Here is a 25,515-nt window from a genome sequence, read left to right as displayed (position 1 = left end):
AGGGTTTCATTGCTGTGAAAAAACACCATGGCCAAGGCAACTCTTCTAAAGGGAAACATTTTATTGGGGCTGGCTCACAGGTTCTGAGGTTTAGTCCGTTATCATCGTAGCGGGAGGGTGTGGCAGAGTGCAGGCAGGTATGTAGCTAGAAGAGCCAAGTTCTATGTCTTTGTCCTCAGGCACAGAAGGAGAATGTTTTACTGGTCATAGCTTGAATTTAGGAGACCTTAAAGCTCACCTACACAGTGCCTTACTTTTACAAAATCACACCTATTCCAGTAAGATCACACCTCCAAGCATTGAAACACATGAGTCTATGGGGGCCAAACCTATTCAAACTACCATGTTCCCATGGAAATGCCACATGAAAATTATATCTATAGGGAAATCATACAACAGGTCATATTTTTTCATTTTTCCCTTATAACAAAAGTCAAATATTAATAGAGGTTATCTCTGATATTTTCCCTTTATATTAGGATTTAAATTTATTTCCTTTAATTTTTTGAATTGTTGGGTGGGAAGGTACATACTGCAGTAAACTTGTGGAGGCTGTGAGGGTATTATGGAGTTGTTGGGTTTATTGTTGTTTTTTGTTTGTTTGTTTTACCGCTATGTGGGGTACTTGGATTAAGGTCACTAGGGTTGATTGTTATCTGTTGAGCCATTTCATCAGCTCTACGATTTATTTTATTGCAAATATTTTTGACCTTATTTGTCAATGGCTTTGTACTATTGCCCTAATATTAAGAATTTGCCACGTTGCTATTTTGTTTTATGTGTGGGTTTTTGAGATAAGGTTCCTCTGTATAGTCCTGGCTGTCCAGCAACTCTCTTTTGACTAGCCTTGCCTTTAACTCAGAGAGACCTGCCTCCCTCTGTTTTTCAAGTGCTGGGATTAAAAGTGTGTAACACTACTGCCTGCCTGCCATTTCGCTTATTGTGTAGACATAACTTGATATCGAATTGTAAGAAAAATTAAGTAGGGTCTGGAGAGATGGCTCAATGGATAAGAACCCTCGGTGCTCTTCTAGAGGATTTGGGCTCAAATTCCCAGAATGCACATGCAGCCTCCAATAGTCTGTAACTCCAGTCACTTGGGATATGACACTCTTTCCTGGCCACCTTAAACACTACATATGCACATGGTGTTCAGACATGTATGCAGCATAACACCTGTACACTATAAAATAAATAAATTCTACAAGTATAATTTTGGGGAAACTGTGTCCCAGTTAATGTACTGTTGCTATGCAAAACTTCATGACTAAAAGCAGTTTGGGGAGGAAAGGGTTTACTTGGGTTACATGTCCCAATTGTAGACTATCATAGATCTCAGAAGAGGAGCAGAAGCAATAAGCTTGAAACAGAAACTGAAACATAGACCGTGGAGAAACACTGCTTTCTGGCTTGCTTTCATGGGTTGTTTAGCTGCCTTCTTGTTTTACCCAGGACCACCTGCCCAGGGCTGGCACAGTGCTTCCTTAATCAGTTAGTATCCAGAAAATGCAGCTATGCATAGTGGTGCCTGTCTGTAGTCCCAGAACTCAGGAGGCAGAGGCAGGTGGATCTCTGAATTTGAGGCCAACCTGATTCCTGGAGGGAGGTCTAGGATAGCCAGAGCTGCACAGTAAGACCCTGTTTTGAAAGAAAAGATAATGTTCTCACATTTCATTGTTGATGGGAAAGAATTTCTCAGTTGGAATTCTCTCTCCCCAGGGGATGCATGCTACTTTGTGTCAGGTTAATTAAAAACTACATAGTACACTCTAGAAGTTCCTTCTAGCTTGATACAGTCTCCCAAATAAGCTCTGGAAGTGGGTTCTAATGTAAACAGTGTATCAGATGCTTTTTTTTTTTTTTTGCTTTAGAACTAGTTCATTCTTTTAGAGTCATTAAGCTCAATGGCATTTGGAGGGTGTAGGAGAGAGGAAGGTGGTGTTTATTTTGACTGTCTTAAATCAGTGTATATTACATTATTTGTGGACTTCCTGTTTTAGATCAACTTTCTCGTTTACACATGATTTTGAAACCATTTATGCTGAGAAGAATCAAAAAAGATGTAGAAAATGAATTGTCTGACAAGGTAAGAAATAAAATCTTAATGAGTTTGAACCTTAGTAGATACCAACTTATTCTTCACAGGATATTTTCTTGATACATATTTATCTGAAGGATAATTAGTTTGATTAAGAAAATCTTTGAACTTGAACAGTCATAGGGGACCTAACCAAGGCAAAGTAATATTCATTTCCTTTTTTTAACAATCCTCCTCCTACAGTTGGTTTTGTTTTATTTTTATACAGGATCATAACACTGTAAACTAGGCTAACCTGGAACTCATGTAATATAGGGTAACCAAACTCTGAACCATCTTACTGCCTGCTGAGATTATAGGTTGAGTCATCATGCCTGGTCATACTTTTATTAGTGCAGAGTTTGAAACATTACAAAAATAGAATAATATAATAACTCCATTTAAGTACATGTTACAGCATAAGTAGTTATCAGCTCGTTGCCATCCCTAACTTTTCATGTCTTATGAAACAAATAGTTTTATGCAGATCTTTCAAAGGTTTTATTTTCCTTTGAAAGGCTGGCCTCAGAGCATGGAGAGTGTCTTGCTTTTACAGAACTCCAGGTACTGGTATTAAATCACACACCACCAAGCCCTGCAGAGTTGGTCTCTTTTAAAGTCAGGTATCGTTATCTTTGAGCAAATGAATGACAATATTATTAACCAATTTAGTGCATTGTAGGGGAAAAAAAACCTCGTTCTTTCTCCTGGATGTACTACATGGTACTTTTTGTACACTAAGAGTCTTTTCACAGTTGGCACTTGAAATATGGATGTGGGCATGTTTGGAAGTTACTGTGAAGGGTGATAGCTTTTCACCTGATTTTTACAAATATATAAAAATGTTTATTTTTTTTTTTTTTTTAAGATTGAAATTCTAATGTACTGCCAATTGACCAGCCGACAAAAGCTCTTATATCAGGCACTAAAGAATAAGATTTCCATTGAGGACTTACTGCAGTCTTCAATGGGCTCTACACAACAAGCACAGAACACCACCAGCAGCCTCATGAATTTAGTCATGCAATTCAGGAAGGTAAGATTTAGGTCATTTGCTTTGATGTTGTTTTTATTGACCTGCTTCATGGAGAGAACTCTAGGCTTGATGCCTCATAGACCAGTAGAGATGAGAATGGAAAGGTAAAGATTCAGGAAGTTTAACATTCAGCAATGATGTCCGCAAATGACAGTGTTGTCTTACCATTTCTCCTCTTAGGTGTGTAATCACCCAGAGTTATTCGAACGGCAAGAAACATGGTCTCCATTTCATATTTCCCTAAAGCCATATGAAATTTCAAAGTTTATCTATCGTCATGGACAGATCAGGGTCTTCAACCATTCACGAGATAGGTGAGCAAACAGTTAACATCTGGTGATGCTGAGTGCTTTTGTAATTTGGGTCAGTGGGCACATATATTTTTAGTCATGCTAGTTAGGTTTACTCTCTTGATAGTGTGTGCATTAAAAAAGTTGAAATAGTCACTAAGCTAATGTGCTCCTGGATTCCAGACTTTCTATTGTACTCTTAAATGAATATCTGTATGCCATCTTTTAAGAGCTATGGACTTTGAAAGTTCAAAGTTCTGTTATAAAAATATTCATCAACATGACCTAATGAAGCTAAAATTGAAGATCATCGAACAGGTTTGAAGAAGAGAAATAGACCAAAGCTGTGCTTTTGTTTAGGTTAGAATTGAGATCTGTGGAGTAAGGAGAGGTTTACATTAGTGTAGCAATTCTCAACTTTCCGACAATTGTTTCATGATTTGCATAATCATATGACAAAAAACTTTTCATATGTAGAAATAGTCCTAAAAGATTTTTCTTATTTTGGAGCCTCCAGTTTTGTTAGCTTTCCAATTATTTTATTTCCATTGAGAGTTAGTTTAATTACTTGCTTTACAGGTGGTTGAAGGTTCTTCTTTCTCCATTTGCACCAGACTATATCCAGCAGTCTCTCTTCCATAGAAAAGGTAGGCTTTTGTTCTTTGGAAGGACATTGTATCTGGGATTTGCTAGAGTGTTCTTAGTTTTGCCTATGGACAGATTTTGTTTTTAACTAGTGTGGTTTGTGCTTTTCTTTTCATAAAAAAATAAGGTTGATAAATTAGTGGCTAGGGAAGTGGCTTAGAATGGAATATTAGCATTTGCTACACTTGTATGGGAACTAGAGTTCATATCTCTACAACCCAGGTAAATGCTACCTGTGGTAGCCTCCTGTAACCCTAGCACATGGGAGGCAGAAACAGGATCCCTAAGGGTCAGTATTGTTTTTTGATTTTCCAGGTATTAATGAAGGAAGCTGTTTTTCTTTCCTTCGATTTATTGATGTCTCGCCAGCAGAAATGGCAAACCTCATGCTTCAGGGACTTTTGGCCAGGTGAGAAGTTTGCTTACTGTTTGATAGAAGAGTATTGGAAATAGGCAGGGGCAAAATATAATAATGTGGAGTTAAATATTTAGTATTATACTATTTGGGCCTCCCCATTAATATTTTTTATGAACTATGAATGATGGTGATACATACCTGTAATCTAAGCACTCGGGAGGCTGAGGAATGAGGATTGGGTGTTGGAAGCAGGTTATATTACATGAATCCTTGTCCCACCCACCAGTAAAAGAGAATTATGGGCTGAAGAGATGGCTCAGTGGTTAAGAGCACTTGACTGCTCTTCAGAGGTCCTGAGTTCAATTCCCAGCAACCACATGGTGGCTCACAACCATCTGGAATGAGATCAGATGCCCTTTTCTGGTGCATCTGAAGACAGCTACAGTGTACTCATTATTATTATTATTTATTTATTTTTAGATTTTTAAAAAAGAATCTTATTTTTCTGTTTGTGTAGGTATAGGCGTATATAGATGTTCTTGCTATTACAAGTGTTCTGGGAAATTTAGCTCTGCATTTTTTTTGTTTGTTTGTTTGTTTGAAAAATGGCTTTCACCAATTTTATTATGTTTTTAAATTTATTTATAACTTTTTATAAAATGTTAATTGGTGTTTTGCCTACATGTATGTCTGTATGAGGGTGTTACAGCCAGGTGTGAACTGCCATGAAGATGCTGGGAATTGAACCTGTGTCCTCTGAGCAGTCAGTGCTCTTAACTGCTGAGCCATTTCTCCAGCCCCTATTTTGGTGTTTTTAATGTAGTAAATAATTATTAGATATTATTTAATAGTAAATAATATTAGATATTATTATCTCTCCAATTAGGTGGTTTTTATGCTAAGAATTTTTGAAGTAGAGATGAATGTTTTGAATACTTTTGTATTTGTTTACTTTTTGTTGTAGCTTCATAGAGCATTTTATTTTTAAAACAAATCATGTCAAGGAATATATAGGGCAAAATTATGAAATGGCTCTATCTGAATGAATATTTGAAGGAATTGTTTCCAAAATGCTTAAGATCTACAAAGGATATATGATGATGAGCTAGATCCTTGTTGTGAACTACCAAAGTTCCTAGGAGCACTGAGTATGCACATTTCTATGTTTGTTTCAGGTGGTTAGCTCTTTTCCTATCTCTGAAAGCCTCCTACAGGCTCCATCAGCTGCGCTCTTGGGGAGAGCTGGATGGGGAGAGTCATCAGAGATATCTGAGAAATAAGGATTTTCTTCTTGGAGTTGATTTTCCACTTTCGTTCCCCAACCTTAGCAGCTGCCCTTTGTTAAAGGTAAGCCACTATCAGTGCATAAATTGCCCGCTTACTTCCCTTTTCTTTGCATTATTAAAAATAATGTTAAATGATGTCCTAATGTACCCCAGTGTCCTGAGGAGCTTGTACTATTTAGTGAGTTAAAATATATCATGTGTTATATATATAACTTTGTTGTGGTGAATAACCACTTACCTTGCTTTTTTTAAATGTTTCCTTTATTTTTATCTTAAATGTTGGGAGTTTTGCCTACATGTGCTGGAGTGTAGAAGGCTGGGGCAAGAGGACTACAAATTCAGGGCCAGCTTGGGCAATTTATTGAGACCCAATCTCCAGATAAAATATATAAATAGGCCTGTAGCTTTTGTAGTAGCTTGCTGTTTGCCCATTTTAGTTTTTGTTTAGGACTTGCTTGAGGCTTCATGCATAAATTTGTAAAAATGTATGCAGCACATTATGTCTGAGGGCTTTAAAATTGGCCTATGGCTTCCTGGCATAAATGTGCTAGCTGTTCATATTGGCATATATCAAATCCTAGTACTTTGCAGGTGGAGACAAGAGTTCAAGTTCATTCTTTGCTACATAATGCTTGAGGCCAGCCTATGCTACCTTGTCTCAACAAAGAAAATAAAAAGTTATATCAGTGTTTGATAATCAAGACATGTACGTGTATAGCAAAAAAAGTTGCATGTACAGACTTATAGAAGAAAATATTCACTATCCCTTTATATATAGTTTGTTTTTATTTTCTTCTTGTCCTTTTCCCCATCTTCTCCTTTTCACTCCTCTTCCTTCTGGTAGATGTATGTGTGAGCAGATCCAGATTTAGTGGGAGAAGTTGTTTGTAATTTGGTGTGACTAGTAAGTAGGTTCAGTGGAAAAGGGAGTGCTCCTAAGCCTGAGAACCTGAGTTGAGTCTCATGAATCTGTGTGTAAATGTAAATACAGAGAATATCCAATTTAAAAAAGAAGAAGAAGAAGAAGAAGAATCTGAGTATGATCCTCAGATGATGGGAGGAAAGAACTAGATCCAACAAGTTGTGCAACGTTCACATACACATTGCAAGGTATAGGGTAGAACCAAGTTTTACTCTTAGGATTGGTAGGGAGAGGCAGAGGAAGAAACTTCGCACTGTTCATATTTATTTATTTATGCCCATGGGGAAAAAGTAAAGAGTGAACGTGTGTTCAGCCATCAATGTAAGCTCTGTTAGTGTGTGTCCTCAGAGCTGTTTTGTAGATAGTTATGTGAACTCTTAACTGCATTGTTGGAAGAAGTTGGAGAAAATGTTCATTCTCTTATGTTTTTATAGTGTATAAATAGAATTGATTTCTGTTTAGTTTAGCTATAGGAGAATGCTGAAATGAGGATAGCTTAGAGATAATGTAACTGTTGGTAAGTTGCCAGTAATTATTCAAATGTCATTAAGTTGGTTGTTGAGTTACTGCAATTGTACCTATGCAGAGATGGTCTGAATGCCAGTGGGTGTCCCAACTACCAGTCCTGACCTACTCCTGAAATAGGCAGAATTTGGAGGCCTCTTTCTGGTTTCCTCTAATCCCAGACAGGCACGAGTACTTACTACTAATGTTAGAAGTACACCTCTGAGAAATCAAGAAAACAACAACAAACAGTACAAAACAACCATGGCTTCATTTTTACTCCTTGTCTGTACATTAGTTAAATTTCTGAGGTAGTGTACCTAACTTCTCAGCAATCATTAGTAAAGGATGACATATTAGTCATTCAGGTGATAATAGATAAAAATTTAAAGGGACAAAATATTAGTGCAGAGGCCAGCTAGCAAATGAACACAGCTAGTATTAAAAGATTAGAGGTATTTGGTGAGTGTTGCAAAGACCTCAACATCTATAGATAAGACAAAACAAGCCAGAAGTGCATGGGACTGATGTTTTTAAATGATTATCTGATAGAGGCCAAAGAGAGGTTGTTTCCCATTTGTGAAATTTGTATTCCTGTCCCTGTGTGAATAAGGCGAACAGTCAGCATGTGGTGTTTGTTATTTTCAGCACTTGGGAGACAGTGACAGAAGGATTACCACAAGTTTTAAGGCCAGCCTAATCTACCTAGTAAGTTATATCTAGGCCAGAGATGGTTGGATAGTGCAACTTACCTCAAAAGAATCACTATTGGCAGGATATTGTAGCACACACCTTTAATCCCAGCACTCAGAAAGCAGCAGCAGATCTCTGAATTGAAGGCTAGGCTGGTCTACATAAAGAATTCTGGGCCATCAAAGGCTGCATTGTCTCAAGAAGAAGCATCTTTTGTAGAACTACATGATGTCATTAGCACCTGATTTTACATTAAAAGAATTTAGATGAAAATAGTCTTAATCAACATGGTTTGGGTTTGCACCTGTAGTTATAACAAATCAACTAGTACACTGCAGTATTTTGTCTGAAACATCTCTTCCAAAAGTAGGATTAGAAATGACACGTCTGTATACTAATAAAACCACATTTTGAAATTAATGTGGGCCTCAACTGTGTATTACATGTGTGATTCTAATTAGTGGTTGTTTAGATATAATAGTATTGGCTAAGAAAAAGTTCTGTAATTGAATAGTATGTGACTCATTAACAGTAATTGTTCTTACACTTTTTTTTTTTTTTTTTTTTTAGTCTCTTGTTTTCAGCAGCCACTGTAAAGCAGTGAGTGGCTACTCAGACCAGGTCGTCCATCAGCGGAGATCAGCTACCTCCTTACTTCGTTGCTGCCTCCTCACTGAGCTGCCATCTTTTTTGTGTGTGGCCAGTCCACGAGTAAGTGCCACGGGAGGGAAGAAATGAAACTGATTACACTGTAAAAATGAACTATTACCCAAGGGACAGTTTCTAAGCTGTTCAGACCTTGAAAAACAAATCAGTTTTAGTTTGTAAGAAGAAAAGAGCTGGGCATGGTTATTCACTTTTGATCAAGATACAGGAATCTTGTGAGTTGAAGGCAAGACTTACATAGTAAGACCCTATGTCAAAGAATATTAAAAACAGGAGAACACCCTGTTCTTCCTAAGACAGTACTTCTCACCTTGAAATGTGTAGATTTGAAAAGGTAGCATAGTAAGTCAGAGACAAACTGTAAGGGAAGAAGCCATCTGTCAGGTACATTAGTCCTTAGCAGGTTCAGGGAAAAGGAAACCATTGTCACCTGCTTTGAGATTTTATTAAGGTTGTCATAGGATTGTGGCTCAATCAGTTGAAGATTCTATCTGGCTTTATCTCAGTACAGTCCAGGATCAGGCAGTTTCCTAGTGTGGTGTCTGCCACCTCCACAACAGCCTTGCTTGGACAGTGGTTCTCAGGTGGGCCTGAACAGTGCCTAGTACGTGTACTAACCATTCAGTAGTTAAAACTTTGAGAGCTGGAGGAGCTGGTGGTATTTCTGTTGTGGTTTCAGCTTTGAGCGTTTCTTTCTTCCCACACCCTATTTATCACAACAGTACTTCCAAGATTGCTGACAAAAGGCCCTGAAAGGTTTCCTTTGATTCACTGGATTGGGTACTCTGCCTTTGTCTTCTACTTCTTTCCTTTCCTCGTTGATCATAGCCTGACAAAAATTCTCCTCTGTTCCATGAAGAGTTTGTGAAGGAAGAAGAAAGGCAGAATAGTGATGTGGCCAAGCTCATTGTTGAGAGAAAAGACCACATTCTGTTTTCCCACCTTGCTATTTCCTTGCTCAAGGAAGAGCAGTTAGCCAGGAGCCCCTTCCCTTTTGTGCTTTTATCGTGTTACTCAACCCATCCCAAGTTTTCACAGTTCCATCCAAAGGAGGTTTTAGTCTTCCTTGGAAACATTTATCTGCCATTATTTTATCAGCTTGCATACTTTATTAAATGTACCAAAAAGAGAATGTGCCAGGGTGCCTAAAAGATGACTAGCAATGAAGTGTGAATCCTTGGGGCTGCTGCCTGCTTAGGTTCTGTCTAAGGTCCTTGCTGTGTGGACCTAATTCTCATGCCACTTTCAGCCCTGTTGCTGGGGATTTGTGGAGAAAGTATTTCTGTCTCTCTGGAGAAGTCTTAGAATTATAGTTGGTTAGGGAAATGTATTTTTTAGAAGTATCTAAAACAAGTACTTGTATAGAGATCAGCCTAAGGCTTCATTGCTACATGATTGCTTTCATTCTCTTTTAACCTGATCTCTGCACCAAGTTCCTAAGAGAGGAAGCTTAGGTTTCTGAAATAAGAATACCAAAACTATTATTCCTAGTATGTCCTAAAGCCAATTAAAACTACTAAACATTTTTTATGCACATAAAAAATTTTTGTTACATTTCAGGACTTCCCAAATCTCTATGACCAATGTCACTCAAAAACAGTCTTCCCCAAATCAAAAATTTAAACCAACAAGTACAGTTCTGGCTGAAAGCCTGAAGACTTACATCCCCATCATCAGTCTAGCATTTGCATGGTTAAGACAAAAGAGGGCCATGAGTTCAAGTCAAGCCTTATCTCACAAGCAGTAGAGGAAAGAAAAGCAGAGAAAACACTTAGTTTTTACAGGGGCTAGCCAAAAGTCTGCACTGCCATATCTGATGGTGTTCTTTCTCTAAAGAATAATAAATGTGGTTTAGCATTTGTGGTGCACACCTTTTGAGGCCAGCCTGGTCTACAGAGCTAGTTCCAGGCCAACGAGGGCTTCACAGAGAAACTTTTATCTTTAACCCCACCCGAACACCAGGAAAAAAATGTAGCGTGAAGGAAGTTGTAGTCACTTGAATGTGGTGTCATTAACACCCTCTTTTCCACACATTCTCTTGCCTCATACTTATAGAATTGTATCATGTTCATATGCTGAACCTGAAATAGGAATAATTACACCATGATTTTGAGGACATGAAGATTCTAACCATGTTTGAATATTTTATACACATATAACTAGGCTTCACCTTTTGTATCAGCCCTAGGGTCAAATAAAGTAACATTTCATAAGATGCCCCTCATTCTATTGACCTTAATCACTTGGTGAGGAGAGAGAAATTGATATACTTGGATTCTTGACTAGCTTGCCACTGCTAGACGTCATTTCTCTGGTTCATGTTCTGGAGTGACTACCATTAAGGAAGGAGCTATTTATTGATAGCTGAGAAGTGGTTGTACATGGTTAGTTGAGTAAGGAAAACCATGGGTATTCATCTTACCAAACCCTACAAGTGTTTGGAGCAGTCACTCTCTCACAGCTAAAGCAGGATCACACATGTCAGGAAGGACGCCCTAAATGCTTGATGAAGCATCTCCTCAAACTACAGTAACCTAGGAGGTTAATGAAGCAAGGCATGGGGTTTGCATGCGCAAGTTGTAAGGGCACAACCTTTAGACACTGATATGATGCTGTCATGTACAGAAGAATTGTGTTCTATTTGTAGCTATCCATGAATGCATCTGGCCTGCAAGCACCGGTTAGACATGCCTGAACTAGACGACGCATTTCCATTGGGTGGAAGGAAGAGTGCTCTTTAATGCCTAATCGCCCTACTCCTACACCATCAGTCTGCAGAATGAGCACAAGCTGTCCAGGCTGGAGCTAACTTAGAAGTAGGATGTATTTTAAGTAGAAATGGACATTTCTGCTCTCTTAGACCTCAGAAATATACTGCTCACATACTTAGACCATGATATTCTACAAGTCCATGTATACCTTGAACCAGGACTCATCACCAAAGCTTACAAAAACTTTAAAAAAAAAAATCATTAAGCATTGTGTCTTTAGATTCGCTCCATTTACATGATGGCTTACAACTGTTCTAAGGAATATGTTACCTTCTTTTGACTAAATGGGCACTAGGCACGCATATAGCGCATGTGCATACATGTTAGGAAAACATACACATTGAAAAAAGAAGTGTGCCTTGTATACAGCCCTGGACTTGGATGTCGCAAAAATTAAATCTTGGTAAAAGTTTATAACTGGAAAGTTTTGCTTTTTAATTTGCTAAGTGTGCCTAGATCTGAGTCCACAGCAAGAGAGAATTGAGCCTGTGTCACTGTCCTTCTATTGTTCTTCATCCTGAGCATCTAGTGTCTGATTTTTATCTTGAGATTATGGCCCAAAGTCTGAGTTATGTTTCATTCCAGAAAGTCAGGAGAAGGTAGAAGATCTGTGTTTTAGCGTATTTCTACTCTCCAGTATCCTAGAACTAGGGAAGCTAAGTCAGAAGGAATATGAGCTTCAGGCTAGCTGAGCTACATGAGAGAGATCTGCTTCCCAAAGCCAGTCTAGGGATGTAGCTCAGTGAAAGAACGTTTATGTAACATGAGTAAGTCCTTGAGTTCAGTCCCCATTTGGAGAGGGTCATGTAGTCAGGAAGAAAAAAAATTTCCTCATTCTGGAGTGCGTGGTGTTTGAACATATACAGAACCTTCCCCTAAGGTCAAACATTTAGTCATTTTATAGAAGTACAGCTGTTAGATATTTTGAAGTGATGTAACTAACATCCTACATAGTAGATGTCTGCTCTGGCCCAGAGTCTGCTAGATTGCCGAGTGGATAAGCCATTTCAAAGAGATGCTGTTCTTGTAAACCTGCTTTGTGTTTCCATCTTTGTAATACAAGTGAGTGTGAAGGTAAACAACAATAAAAGTATTCTTGAGGAAAGAAAAGCAGTAAGAGCTCCTAGACTTACCTGCAGACCTTTTGGCCCTTTGCTCTGGCCTTAGGTAATTTTGCAACTGAGCCATAGATGGCACTGTTTCATAACAGACTCAGTTCCTCTCAGTCTGCCAGCTAGTGCTGTTTACTATCTGGCTATTGATAAATGAGACTATTTCTCTGTTAGTACCTTGTGGCACTTAGAAGCACCTGCAACCCCACATTCAGCCTTATGGTGTAGCTCGGCTTCCTAGACTGGGATGTTTATTGACTCCCCCTCCCATCGAGGAGTGTATCCAAGCTTGAGGATCACTGCTGTAAAGGTTGATTCATGTGAAAACGGAACAGTTCATAGCAGAGCAGATTTTCTAAAACCTATCTTCCGAGAAATAATCAAGTTGCCGAACTTGGTATAACAGATGCCCTGTGCTCTGATCCCTCCCACATCCTGGCTCTCACCCTTTATACCTCCTGCCTACCCATCTCTTTGCTCTTAAGCTTTGTCTTACTTTCTGCTTACTTACCATGAACAGGCTTTTAGCTTTTTCATCATCTTAGACTGGTGGATTACTATAGCCTTTACTTGTTATCAAGAGGTTATACTTAACAGTCTTCTTACCACATGACATCACAGATAAACCTATGTTTCTAAATTGGCAAAGCACTTTCTCCAGTGGGAAGGTCACATTTTAATTTTATTAGAATTTTATATGATGACTTTTGCACAGTCTCTGCCCTAACCAGGAAATGAATCTGTTGCTTATTGATGTTTGCTCCCTTCTGTCCCCTGTGTTCCTTTTTTCTTCTTCAGTGTGGCCTGAAAGGAGGTTTCCCCCTTTTCCATTAGGTTTATCCATGGAAAATATTGAGAAATAAAGAAGTTTTGCCATGAAAGCATTAAAGATAGCTTTAGGTGTGTCATGATGCCGTCTGTTCCCAGCCCCCTCTCTGCAGTCACTGTCATGAGTGGCCATAGTACTTGTAAACAGCATCTAGTAATGAGTTGTTGCTAAACGTGTATGGAGAGTAGACACTGCCAGACTAGAATCTACATGCGCCAGGTCTTTGTTTTTTTGTTTTGTTTTGTTATTAGAGATTACCATTTTACCTGGAGAAACTCTCAGAGTTTGTCTTTGGCATCATCTCCTTTGTTAGATGAGGAAATTTAAAGCCAGCAGTCTGAGATTATTCACACTGATCTGATTTCAGAGTTCTGGGCATAAGGATAAAGTTCAGCATTCACAAGCCTGAAACTTGGCCTATGACCCCATACTGGATAGGTAAAAGTAGTGGGATCAGTTATTCAAGGTCATCCTGGCTTCTTGAGAATTTGGAGGCCAGCCTGAGCTACATGAGATCCTGTCTCAGTAGAAAAAAAAAAGTTGATTTTCACTCAAAGGTTTGATGTGTGTGAAAAATGGCAGAAGAGCTGTTTTATCGTCTGAATTTTTCCCTATAGGTCACCGCAGTGCCGTTGGATTCTTACTGTAATGACAGAAGTGCAGAGTATGAGAGAGGAGTTCTGAAGGAAGGAGGGAGTCTGGCTGCCAAGCAGTGTTTGTTGAATGGGGCTCCTGAGCTGGCGACGGATTGGCTGAATCGCAGATCCCAGTTCTTCCCAGAGCCAGCTGGAGGGCTGTTGAGCATTAGGCCCCAGAACGGCTGGTCTTTCATCAGAATTCCAGGTGAGTTTTCTGTTCCTTAGAACATGTTTCCAGCTTTGACAAGAGGATAATGGGGGAGAAAGCCAGTGTGATAGTTTTTATTGTTTGGAATTCAGAGTTCCTGACCTTTCTGTCTCTCCTCACCTGTAATTTATAGGTAAAAATATGAATATTGTGTCTTGAGTGCAAGGATAGTAATTGAAATGTTTCTAGATTTGTTCTTTAGTATTCTCTAAAAAGGGTTGGGGTGCTCATATGTAGAGTGCCTATCTAGTAAACACAAGGCCTGGGTTTCATTCCCACCAGAGACCTTCCTTACTACCCCCTCCCTACCCCTCCCCCAATTAAAAACCCCACAAAGTTTAGGAAAGGCTTCAGGTCGAATGAGTGCAGTTGTCTTGTGCCCTTGCCAGTGGAATGAATGAGAATGTCGTCACTCCCACAGAGCCTAGTTAAGTAGCATAAACAGTGTCCTGCACAAGGTCTAGAGATCTAAATGATAGCAAGAGGAAAAACAGTGTGTTTTGTGCCAAAACACTAGCAGATTCCCAGACCCCCTTGGGTCAAGGTCCAGGATGGACAGGAAACTAGCTTTTCATCTTTGCTTTAGTGAGACTGCACTTAAGGAAGTTGGACACAGAGGGTTCGCAGACTGATGCACTTTACACCTGCTGGCAGCCTGCAGCTGCAGACAGTTTGGTGGTCCAGACTCTCTGCTCTCTTGATCGTATTGAAATTTAATGGCTGTATACTAGGGACTATACTCTCAAAAGGGAGCATCTGATATAAGGGACATCTGGGTTTCAATGTGGAGGGCCTGTTTGTCTTTGTTTCTTGTTGAAGGCTTTGTCATCCTGTTGGTAGCCTTTGGTGTACTTTGTCTTACTTTGGCTGTGTTTGGGTATATAAAAACTGTGTTGCATATGGCCTCGGAAATGACTTTAGAATGCACTGGGTAAACGTGTTTGGAATTTAAGGGAAAGCCCAAGCATAAGGCAAGACTGGATGGACACTGTAGATATACAGACGGGAGCGAAGGACAGGTAGGAACAGAAGTAAGATGCACTGCATTTCTTCTCCCTTCGTCCTGGCTCTTTGGTTCCCAGTATTAGAGTAGAAGGCCTATTGCTGGCGCTGTGGGAATCTCTTGTGGCTTTTCCTGTTCTTTGAAAGAAAAATGGACCTTGTTTAAATAGCAGGAAGTGTCTGAGTTCTTTTCGCATCGATAAAAAGCACCAGCCTCACTGGCTGTTTACTGTGAGAACCAACAAGCTCCTCGCCGACCCCATTGTACTCTGTGGGCTAGTTGGGGTGGGGTGGGGGCAGGGAGGGTATCATTTGAACCTGTGTTTTATCTCTTCTATACTTTTACATTTTTTGTTTCCCTGGGAAAGGTGGGGTCTTTTGCATTCTTTGGAAGACTGAACAAAATTTCATGAGTTTCATACTTTGATTACTTTTGAAGGTTTCAGCCCTTCAGGGGGCTTCATTCCTTGGAAAAGAGAGATATTTAATCTTTTGTCTTGTGGCTGAATAGGGTCCTAGGCTGTAGACCGTAAGAACCTATTTTTAAATGTAAATACCATAGGATTGTAGGAAAGATGAGAGAATAGATAGTTCTGATTGTTTTAATATCATTTGAGGTCTTATTTTAAAGAAAGGGCTGGCATTGGGTTTTACTGGACAAAATCTGCTTGGTTTCGTGGTAATTATGCTTCTGGCCTTTGCCCTGCTTTGCCACAGGTAGTTCATTTGTACAGCACACCTTGGTAGCTCTTAAAAATTGAGTGATATATGCCAGGCCCCGAAGATACCAGTGTGGGCCACAGAAAAGCCTTGTTTTCTTGCATATCTCACTATGAACAGATGCTGAACACTAATTTGCTCTGTATAACACATTTAGTGGAGAACTCAGATATTTTTGGCTGTTTAAGTGTTTTAACCTCTTGGTTCAAGTCTGTTTCTTTGAGACCTTTTCTTTCAAAACAGTACAGAAAGGTCTAAACTAGTGTAAGAATTCACTGGTATAACACTTACCTTGTATGTATGAGCCCTGTGTTTGACTCCCAGCACCACAAAAAGCAAAAACAACTTAGATTTAGTCCATCTGCCTTTACCTCCCTCCGTCAGGCAACACTTGCTGTTTCTGTATGTTTGAATACATCTTATACATGTGTGCTGTGTATATGTGTGGATGTCTTTAACTATTCACCTTTCTAATACTAGCATCAGTTCATCCTAGTTATCAAACTAAAGAAATTCTGGGAAGCATAAATTATGAGGACTGTTTAATCATAGTTTTGAAGTCAATAAGGGTCTGGAGAAGTGACTGCCAAGTTAAGGGAATTTGCTGCTTCTACAGAGGACCCAGGTTTAGTTCCAAGAACTCATATTGTAGCTTATGAAAGTCCAAACCACCAGTTTCAGAATTTCCAATGCCCTCCTCTAACCTCCATGGGTACCATGCACATGTATGGTGTATATACATACATGTAGGCAAATGTTCATACTGTCTTAGGGTTAGTATTACTGTGATGAAACACCATGACCAAAGCAACCTAAGAGGACAGGGTTTGTTGGTTTATGCTTCCATTACATTGCTGTTCATCAGTGGAGGAAGTCAGAACAGAAACTCAAGCAGGGCAGGAATCTAGAGGACATAGAGGAGTGCTGCTTTCTTATAAAACCTAGGACCACCAGCCCAGGGGTGTCACTACCCACAGTAGGCTGGGCCCTCTTCCATCTATGATTAAATAAAATGCATTACAGCTGGATTTTATGAAGGCATTCTCTCAACTTGAGGTTCTATGATTTCTGATAACTCTAGCTTGTGCCAAGTTGACATAAAACTAGCCAGCACACATACACATAAAATAAATAAATCTTTTATTACAAAGTCACTTGATACCTCTCAGATTTTAGACACCATACAGATTTGTGAGTGCTCTACTGTTTGTTTTGAAGGGGTGTGTCTGAATGGAGAGGACGTAAGTAGGCTATAAAAATGTGGAGAGCTTTTCTTGCTCACTCCCTTTCAGTGACTGAAAAATGTATGGCTTTAAAAAGGGGGAAACAAAAAGATGACTAGCTCTGTGGGAAATAGTAAAAGCTATTAAAGTCAAGACTCCTGACAAGCCATAGAGAAGGGATTGTGAGGAGAAGGGAACTTTGTGAGTTGTTTGGAAAACATGGCTGCCTGATCAGACTAGGAATTTCCACTGGCCTCCTTGTCTGGTGCCAGGGAGAAAGCTCAGCACACACTCCTGTCCTGCTGCAGTCATTTGATTGTGCTGGTAAGGAGACAGCAAAGAGAAGAGCATCTCAGTAATCTAAACAGGAGCAAACAAAGAGGCTGAACAAAGGTGTGGACCACATCAGCAGGGAGGGGAGGGCAATGTGTCCTGGCAGCATTCCGAAGGTGGGAAAAGGCAGGCTGCAGTGCAGAGGAGTAAACATCCAGGACCCATAGCTTTGTAGCAAAAACAGAGCAGCTGGTGATTTGTTATGGTGCTGTCAGCACATCCGCTCTTGTTCAGTGTAGACAATAATTGTGTACTTGGCAAATAGTGGCAAGAATGACAGTTGAGAACTCTTGGACTACTCTAAATAGTTAGCCTTTGCAGTCCTGAAGAAAGAGCATGCTCTAACCTGGGAAACCAAGGGTAGACAGTTTGACTTAGTATTGTCTCTTGTACTTTTGGTAGGCCAGTGTAAAATTCTCTGTGTTGTTTATTTTCTTTTTCTGTGTTCCCCGGCCACTTCCATATATACTCTAATCAACCCCTTAAGCCTCCTTTCTTCCTCTCCTGTTACAGCAATTGTTCAGGGCATGTTTATGAACGGTCTGCAAACAGGAAACTCTCCTTCCTGGATATGATATGAGTGAATGGTTCTGAATGGATAAGATGAACACTTGTGAGTTAAATGTTCTTAAAAGCTCTCTGGCTGAAATTTGTTTTATATGGGAAAAGGAAGGAGAAAACACAAGTTAGTAAGTGAAAGCAGTTTCATTTTACAGAAACGCAAAGTCTGCTCTTTCTTAAACTGGGAGTAGCACCCACTGAAAGAACACATACTAGGCACATGGCCCTGGAATTGATAGCCAGGTATTGAAGAATATCAAAGGTGGACACATTTATTTGCCTTTCTTGGTGTTTACATTTTCTCCAGACTACGCTCCTTATTTCTGTATATTCTCATGCTTTTAGGATATGATACACCATGACAAACACAACTTATAAAAGAAAGCATTATTAGGTGCTTACAGTTTTATAATCTGGGTCCATAATCAGCCTGGCAGAGAGCTTAGCAGCAGGCAGGCAGATACTGTGATGGCACAGTAGCTGAGAGGTTACATCTTTCCTACAAGTTGGAAGCAGAAAGGGAAAGAGATTGGGCCTGACATGGCCTTTGGAAACCTCAAACTCCACCATCAGTGACACTATCTCTAACAAAGCCACACCTGCTAATCTTTCCCAAAGAGTTCCACTAACTGAGGACCAAGCATTCATGAGTCCCATTCAAACAGTACAAGCACAAAATTAGAAGAAACAAGTTTCTAGAGATAAGTAAACAAAACAAAAGAGTAGAGATTCCAGGTTACTGACAACACAGGACTTAATTTGTCATTGGCAATAACTTTGTATCCTTGGTGTCCACTAATTAAGACTGAGCATGAAACATCTAACAGTGGCTGTCAGCTGAGAGGCTGTCTCCACCTGTCAGGGTGTGTCTTCAGCACCTTGGAGTCAGGACTTAGCAGAGCTTTCCATTCTGCCTCTAGAGCTCATTCCTGTTCCCATGAGATATGCATCCTGATAATAGAAATTTTGGCTGCATACAGCTTTGCAGTGGGTGATTTGTTGCTTCAATTAAATAGTTTCCTCCCTCCACCCCTCCCCTTTTTTTTCTCCCCAGGCAAGGAGAGCCTCATCACTGACAGTGGAAAGCTGTATGCCCTTGATGTCCTGTTGACTCGGCTCAAGTCTCAAGGACATAGGGTCCTTATCTACTCTCAGATGACCAGAATGATAGACCTGCTGGAGGTAGGAGAAGGAACCTTGGGGACCTAGGAGTCTTCTGCATTTGATTTTGATAGGAATCTGGTGTCCCTACTAACATCATTTTGTGGTTTTATATTCTATAAAAGGAACAGAGTGCCCCATTCCCTAATAATGCAGAGGACTTCTATTTCTTCCCTAGCCAGGAAGTAGAATATTTTCCTTTTACTAGAAAAGAAACTCCACGATTTTAAATCAGACCCCAGCCTTGGGAATCTCTTGGGTTCTGTATAGAAGTCAGGATTGGGGATTTGTTGTTTTATATAAAAACCTAGGGAGCAGCTATTCAAGCAGAGTTAGACGTAATGGTTCTCATCTTGACTATATATTGCAGACATTGGAATGAGGTCTGAGAATTAACTAGGATATTTGAAATGTAAAGTCTCCTGAGGTAATGTTTTTTCATTGTGTGATACTTTTGTTTAGTTACTTACATGTTTTATTTTCTTGACTGAATAATGACTTATTTGTGGAAGGGAAGGAGGTCATAGACATAGAAACAATAGAACAAGAACAAATAATCACAGAGTGACGTCTCTTATAGGAAAGTTGCTCTGTGTTCCAGCCTGCTACTTAAGGAGTAATTAAGTAGAGATTACCGTGATCATTTCTATCTAAGAATAAGGGAATAAGAAGCCTGGTAATACAGAAGGAATGAATACAACAAAAGGTTAGGTTGGACCAGTGAAATGGCTCAGCAAATGAGGGCACTTGCCTCTGAGTCTAAACACCTTTGTTGAGTCCCCAAAGCCCACATGATTGAAAACCCAAAAATTGTCCTCTGACCTTCACATGTACATCTATGCATGCACACGTATATACCTGCAAACACAAATAATACAACATTATTTTTAAAAGGAGAGGGAAGCTTTGGAGGTTGTTTTGTTTTGCTTTGTTTTGTTTTTGGAAACGAAAGTTGGCTTAGTGATTTTTCAGGTAGTTTATCCATTGGAAGCAGGTTCTTCTTAATAATTTGACAACTTCTTTTAGCAAGAGATATAGTAAGCAACAACTAAAGTCAGTTTTATTTCTAAGTCTTAGATTTCATGCAGTGCTTAGATTTTTAACTTTTAACTTGACAAACTTTCTGATTTGTTTTATGACGTCACATACTTATTAAATGATAGGAAAGTCCTAACAAGGTCTAGCATAAGAGAGGTGATTACACCGCTGTTGTAAATGTTATGATTGGTTGGTGTTCATGCCAGTTTCACATTTCCCAACGTACAGCTCAGAAAGTGGAACCTAGGGCTTTATTTATGTATGTTAGGTAAGCGATATCCTCAGCCATGTTTGAGGGTGTAAATCTTAAATACAGCAAGGCTCTAATAGCAGTTCAGCTAAAAGAACTATGGTTGTACCCCTCCCTACACACACACTCTGCTCAGATCAAATGATGCCAGTAGCTAAGACAGTGGAAGTACCAATCCTACAGTAAGACTCTTAATTCTTGTGTGCTATTTGCTTCATCCTGGAGAGTTGGGGAAAGTACCAGTGAAGTGGTGATTGCCAGCTGCTATGAATTACAAAGAGAGGGGCTGAAGAAATGTCTCAGCTGTTAATATCACTGGCAGCTCTCCTGCAGGTTCAATTCCCAGCAGCTACATGGCAGCTCATACCTATATCTCTGATTCCATCCACAAAGGAAAACATTCTCTTTCTGGCCTACACTGTCATCCCACAAATGGAGTTCACAGACATATATGCAGGCAAAAACACCCATGCATACACTTTTATTCTTCTAATTTTAAAAAAAGGGCAATACACGACAAGCTTAGGAAAGGGGACAAAAATCTTTCTTTTTTTGGGGTGGTGCTATGTGTGTATGTATGTGCCTCATGCCCAAGAAAGTCAAAAGAGGGCTTTGTCTCCCCCTGGATCTGGACTTCAGGATGGTTGTGGTCCCTAAGATTCATTGTTAAGTTATCTCTGTGAGAACTCTGATTTCTTAATGTAGGCACTTATTAAAGCTATATAAACTTTCCTCTTAGGACTACTTGCATTAAGTCTATGTTTTCTTGGGTACTTTGTTTCCATTTGATTCTGAGAACTTTTATTTCCTTTGTAAGAGAAAATAACTGATTTTCCAGTCTCAAATTGTTTTTTTTTTAATATTTTTATTTAGGGGGGTGTGTGTGCGTGCGTGCGTGCGTGCGTGCGTGTGTGTGTGTGTGTGTGTGTGTGTGTGTGTGTGTGTGTGTGTGTATAAAGTTGCTGAGGGGCCAGAGGATAGTGCGAGATTCCTTAGGACAGGAATTACAGGCCATCATTGTGAGCCTCTCTATGTAGGTACAAAGAACCAAACTAGATCCTCTACAAGAACAGTATGCTCCCTTTACTACGGAGGCACTTCTCCCGTCCTATTGTTATCATCTTGATTTCTTGAAAGACCTAGTCAATTTTCATTAGTGTGTTCTTAATCTCCTTAGATTGTATATATACTGGATCTTATTTATTGTTGACTTGTGTTCTTGCGTCATTGTGATCACATGCTATTTATTTCAGATTTTCCTATATTTGTTAAGGCTTATTTTTTTCTTAATATATAGTCTATTTTGGAGAAAGTTGAACTGTGGCAAAGGTCATTAGTGCCACAGGAAACCAATATAAATATTTCCAAAATGTAGAACTTACTGGCCTTAGGATTTTGGTTAGTCAGTTTTTGTAGTAATGAGGATTAAAATAGTCACTTAACCATATCCCTGGTTATCTTTCAGTTTCTTGTAAAATACTATCTCATTGAGCATCTCAGACTGGTCTTATTCACTCAGGCAGGCCTTGAGCTTGCCCTCCTACTTTAGTCTTCCAAGTAGCTGGAACTACAGAGCTGTTCCACAATGCCCGGCTAATTATTATTTTTCAGTAAAGAAAAGTTACATTTGAACCTACAGTTTTCCTTAGCTGTGGTTATTAATAGATGTATTCTAAGACTCCCCAGTACCTGAGACATATATACTAATTTTTTTTCTGTACATATCTAAGATAGTTATACGAAGCAAGAGACTACTGGTAGGTAATAATAAAACAAAATATACTGTACCAAAGTTATGTAAAAATTATTAATTGGCCTGGTGTGGTCAAGCCTTCAATCCTACCAATGCACAGGTGGGCAGATCTCTTTAAGGTCAGGGGCACTCTGATCTACACTGAGTTTCAGGGATACATAATAAGGCCTGCTCTCATAAGTAGAACCCTTATAATGTTTTGTTTCTTATTTCATATTTTTAACATCAGCTTTACTGTAGGTAGACTGAAACATGGAGTGTGAAACCAGAGCTTGAGTGGCTCTGGGTACTGTTTGCTGAGAAAGAGGAGACAGATTGCTTGCTTCTGATCTCCTGTTGCACAGGCTGCCATTGAATTTGCTCCTCATCCTCCTCCTACTACCACCTCCCAATTACTGAAAAGAAACCAGTTGTGTTCATAGCTATGAAAAATTGCTTAGTGACTGAAAAGTCATTTTAGATTGGGGATTGTTTTATTTGGGGGAAGATTGTTTTTATACAGCCCTCAAATATCTCTATTGGATTAGTTCCCAAGTTGAGATCAAGATTCTAGGTTGATCTTGAATTTCAGGAACAATAAACTCATTGCACTTTGACAGCCATTCTGTGTATAGTGAGTTGAGTCTGACATGGATAAAGTGTGCAAAAGCTTGAGAATTAGAATGTAATGATTGGCATCAGATTTATTGTGTTCTTTGTCCTGGTTGTCAGGAATATATGGTATACAGGAAGCATACATACATGAGGCTGGATGGTTCATCTAAGATCTCAGAGAGACGGGACATGGTTGCTGATTTTCAGACCAGGTAATCTTAATTTGTATTACAAAAACTCTTCTTTCAATTTTCCTCTAGGGTTTAAATGATGAGTTGTTTTTTCTTTTAAGCCAATAATCTTAGATATTAATGAATCACTATAGCATACATACTGTGTGTGTGTGTGCACACATGCACGCACACGCACTATATATATGTATTCCTATATATTTGTGGAGGTCATATTGTGACATTAACATACTTTTCTCACCTAATTTCTCCACTGATGCTCACTAAACCCTGGAGATCACTGATTAGACAAGAGTGGTGTCTTACTTAGGGTTTTTATTGCTGTGATGAGACACCATGACCAAGGTCACTATTACAAAGGAAAATATTTCACTGAGACTGGCTTACAGTTTCCGAGGTTTAGTACATTATCATCATGGTGGACAACATAGTTCCTACTCACTGTGGGCCAAGCACTCAAATACATGAGTCTCTGAGTAGCTAGATAGCAAGACCCACCACATCTAGCAAGTGCCTACTATTCCTAAGAGTTAGCTAAATCTACTTACAGTGATTCAGATCAAAGAAAGCTAACATCAATATAAAGCAAGATATGTCTATGTACCTCTGGCTGTCCTAGAACTAGCTCTGCAGACCGGCAGGCCTTGAGTTTGCAATTATTCTTCACTTCTTCCTGAATGCTAGGATTTATAGGCATGAGTGACCACACAGCCTCCCCACCCCACCCCACTCTCCAACAGGGCCTACTATTTGGGAAAGTAAAGTAGAGGTGTTTTATTTTTTAGGGTGAGGATAGAGGTGGGGTCATAGGTAGTTGATCTTATACCCTTGATATTCCCTGCCTCTACTTTTTTGGGTTTGCATGCATTGCTACTACAGCAGTAAATGGATTTTTGAGTATGAATGAGGATCCCCAAAAAAGAGAATGTCAGTGTCCGTGAAGACAAATATTCACTAAGCTACTAAGGACAAGCTCAGTGGTGGAGAGCTCACTTGCATGTGTAAGACATATGCCAACAAGTCATTATATCTGAGAGGTTGCTTCGGGTTGATTTTTAGTTTGTTTTTGCAGTTCATTTCCTATGAGATTTCTAGTATTGTAGATACAGAACATAATGACAGATTGCACTGGAATCCAATCTATTCTGTTCGGAGCTCTCAATAGTAGTCCCTCTCTCAGCTGCTACGAGCCTGTGACATTTCAAATACAATATGTTAAGTGTTGGGAGTTTACAAGAGCCATTACTATTGTGTGTGCTGCTTCTCCTTGTGCTAAGCAGATTCCAGTGACTATTCTTCTCAAACAGAAAGCCAAACTCCTCTGCAGATGGGTCTGTTAAACCCCATTCTTAGTGTTCTTCCTTACATTGGGAGAATTGTGAAATTTGATAAAAGGGCTGGAGACACAGCACAGAACTTAAGAGCACCTCCTGCTCTTTCAAGGGACCTGGTTTGGGTTTTTGGCACCCGAATAGTGGCCTAACTAAGGCCTGTCCCACTAACTCCAGTCCCAAAGTATCTGAGACCCTTTTCTGGATTCTGCATATACTGCACAAACTTACATGCTGGTTAACCACATTTGTTTTGTTGTGTTTTTTGGGTTTTGGTTCGGTTTGGTTGTTTTCTGTTTGGTTTGGGTTTTGGGTTTTGTTTTGTTTTTTGAAGAGTAGAAAAAATACTCTATTGTTTTAATCATGAATTACACAAAGAAAGTGTTCAGTTACACCATAAAAGTAAGCACATCTAAAAAAAATAAAACAGGGGAGACTAGTACAAATCCAGCAGGCTTCTGTATCCTGATTCAACTTTTTAAAATATCTTATTTGTAATGATAATAAAAATATCCTCCAATTTTTAAAAACTAGATCATCCTGTTTTGGAATTGTTTTGTTGTGGTTTTGTTTCTGTTTTTAGAGACAGGGTTTCTGTATATAACAGTCCTGGCTTTCATGGAACTCACTCTATAGACCAGACTGGCCTCAAACTCATAGAGATCTGCCTGTGTCTGCCTCCTGAGTGCTGGAGTAAAGTTGTGTCACTGTGCCCATTTAAGGCTAACCACGTTTTTAAAAATTGAGAGAAAAAGCATTTAAGGGAAATAATTTAGAAAAAGAATGATTCTGACTTTCTGGACTTGAGTTATATGCCTGGTTAGTGTTTATCTTTTTAATACTTGAGAAGAAAACTAAGTATCTAGCTATTTGTATTTATTATTTCTATTTCTTTTGTTTATTGTTCTACTTGTCTGTTTGCTTTTTTGGGTCAAGTTATCATATAACCCAGGCTCTTTGAATGGCAGATCCTCTTGTTTAAAGTAGGGTCTCTCACTGTATCCTAAATTGCCCTGAGATCTCTAACATTTTGAAATCTGGTGACTGAGTTTACAGCTATTCTAACTGACCCAGTGGGAGAATAGGGACATTGGGAAGGAAGAAGAGAGATTTGGAGGCCATAGGTCAATGCCATGTGTCTTCCTCACTTTATTTTTGAGTCAGGGTCTTTCCATGAACCAGGAGTTTACTCTTAGGAAGCCCTGGAACCTACCTGTGTCTGCACCAGTAAGGGTGCTGGGATTATAGAGGTGCTTTGCTGCCTACTGCTCTTTGTGTGGATGGTAGGGACTTCCTTCTCCTCAGGCTACTTGGCAGGCACTT

At 39.4% G+C, this 25,515-nt stretch overlaps 1 protein-coding gene across 2 annotated transcripts in view; it reads left to right on the top strand.

Moving 5' to 3' along the window:
* INO80 (INO80 complex ATPase subunit) overlaps positions 1–25,515 on the top strand; it is an 84,496-nt gene that overhangs the window by 39,404 nt on the left and 19,577 nt on the right. For both annotated transcript variants that reach the window (XM_080931619.1, XM_080931618.1), the window contains exons 19-28: positions 2,001–2,086; positions 2,946–3,113; positions 3,294–3,427; positions 3,983–4,050; positions 4,364–4,457; positions 5,582–5,753; positions 8,382–8,522; positions 13,807–14,032; positions 18,929–19,056; positions 22,788–22,882. In XM_080931619.1, the coding sequence (XP_080787745.1) occupies positions 2,001–2,086; positions 2,946–3,113; positions 3,294–3,427; positions 3,983–4,050; positions 4,364–4,457; positions 5,582–5,753; positions 8,382–8,522; positions 13,807–14,032; positions 18,929–19,056; positions 22,788–22,882 (1,312 nt within the window). The remainder of the gene's footprint in view (positions 1–2,000; positions 2,087–2,945; positions 3,114–3,293; positions 3,428–3,982; positions 4,051–4,363; positions 4,458–5,581; positions 5,754–8,381; positions 8,523–13,806; positions 14,033–18,928; positions 19,057–22,787; positions 22,883–25,515) is intronic.

Source organism: Micromys minutus (assembly GCF_963924665.1).
Source record: "Micromys minutus genome assembly, chromosome: 17".
NCBI classification, from domain to species: Eukaryota; Metazoa; Chordata; class Mammalia; order Rodentia; family Muridae; genus Micromys; species Micromys minutus.
The sequence above is the reverse complement of the archived record's forward strand: the minus strand, read 5'-3'. Positions and strand labels throughout refer to the sequence as shown.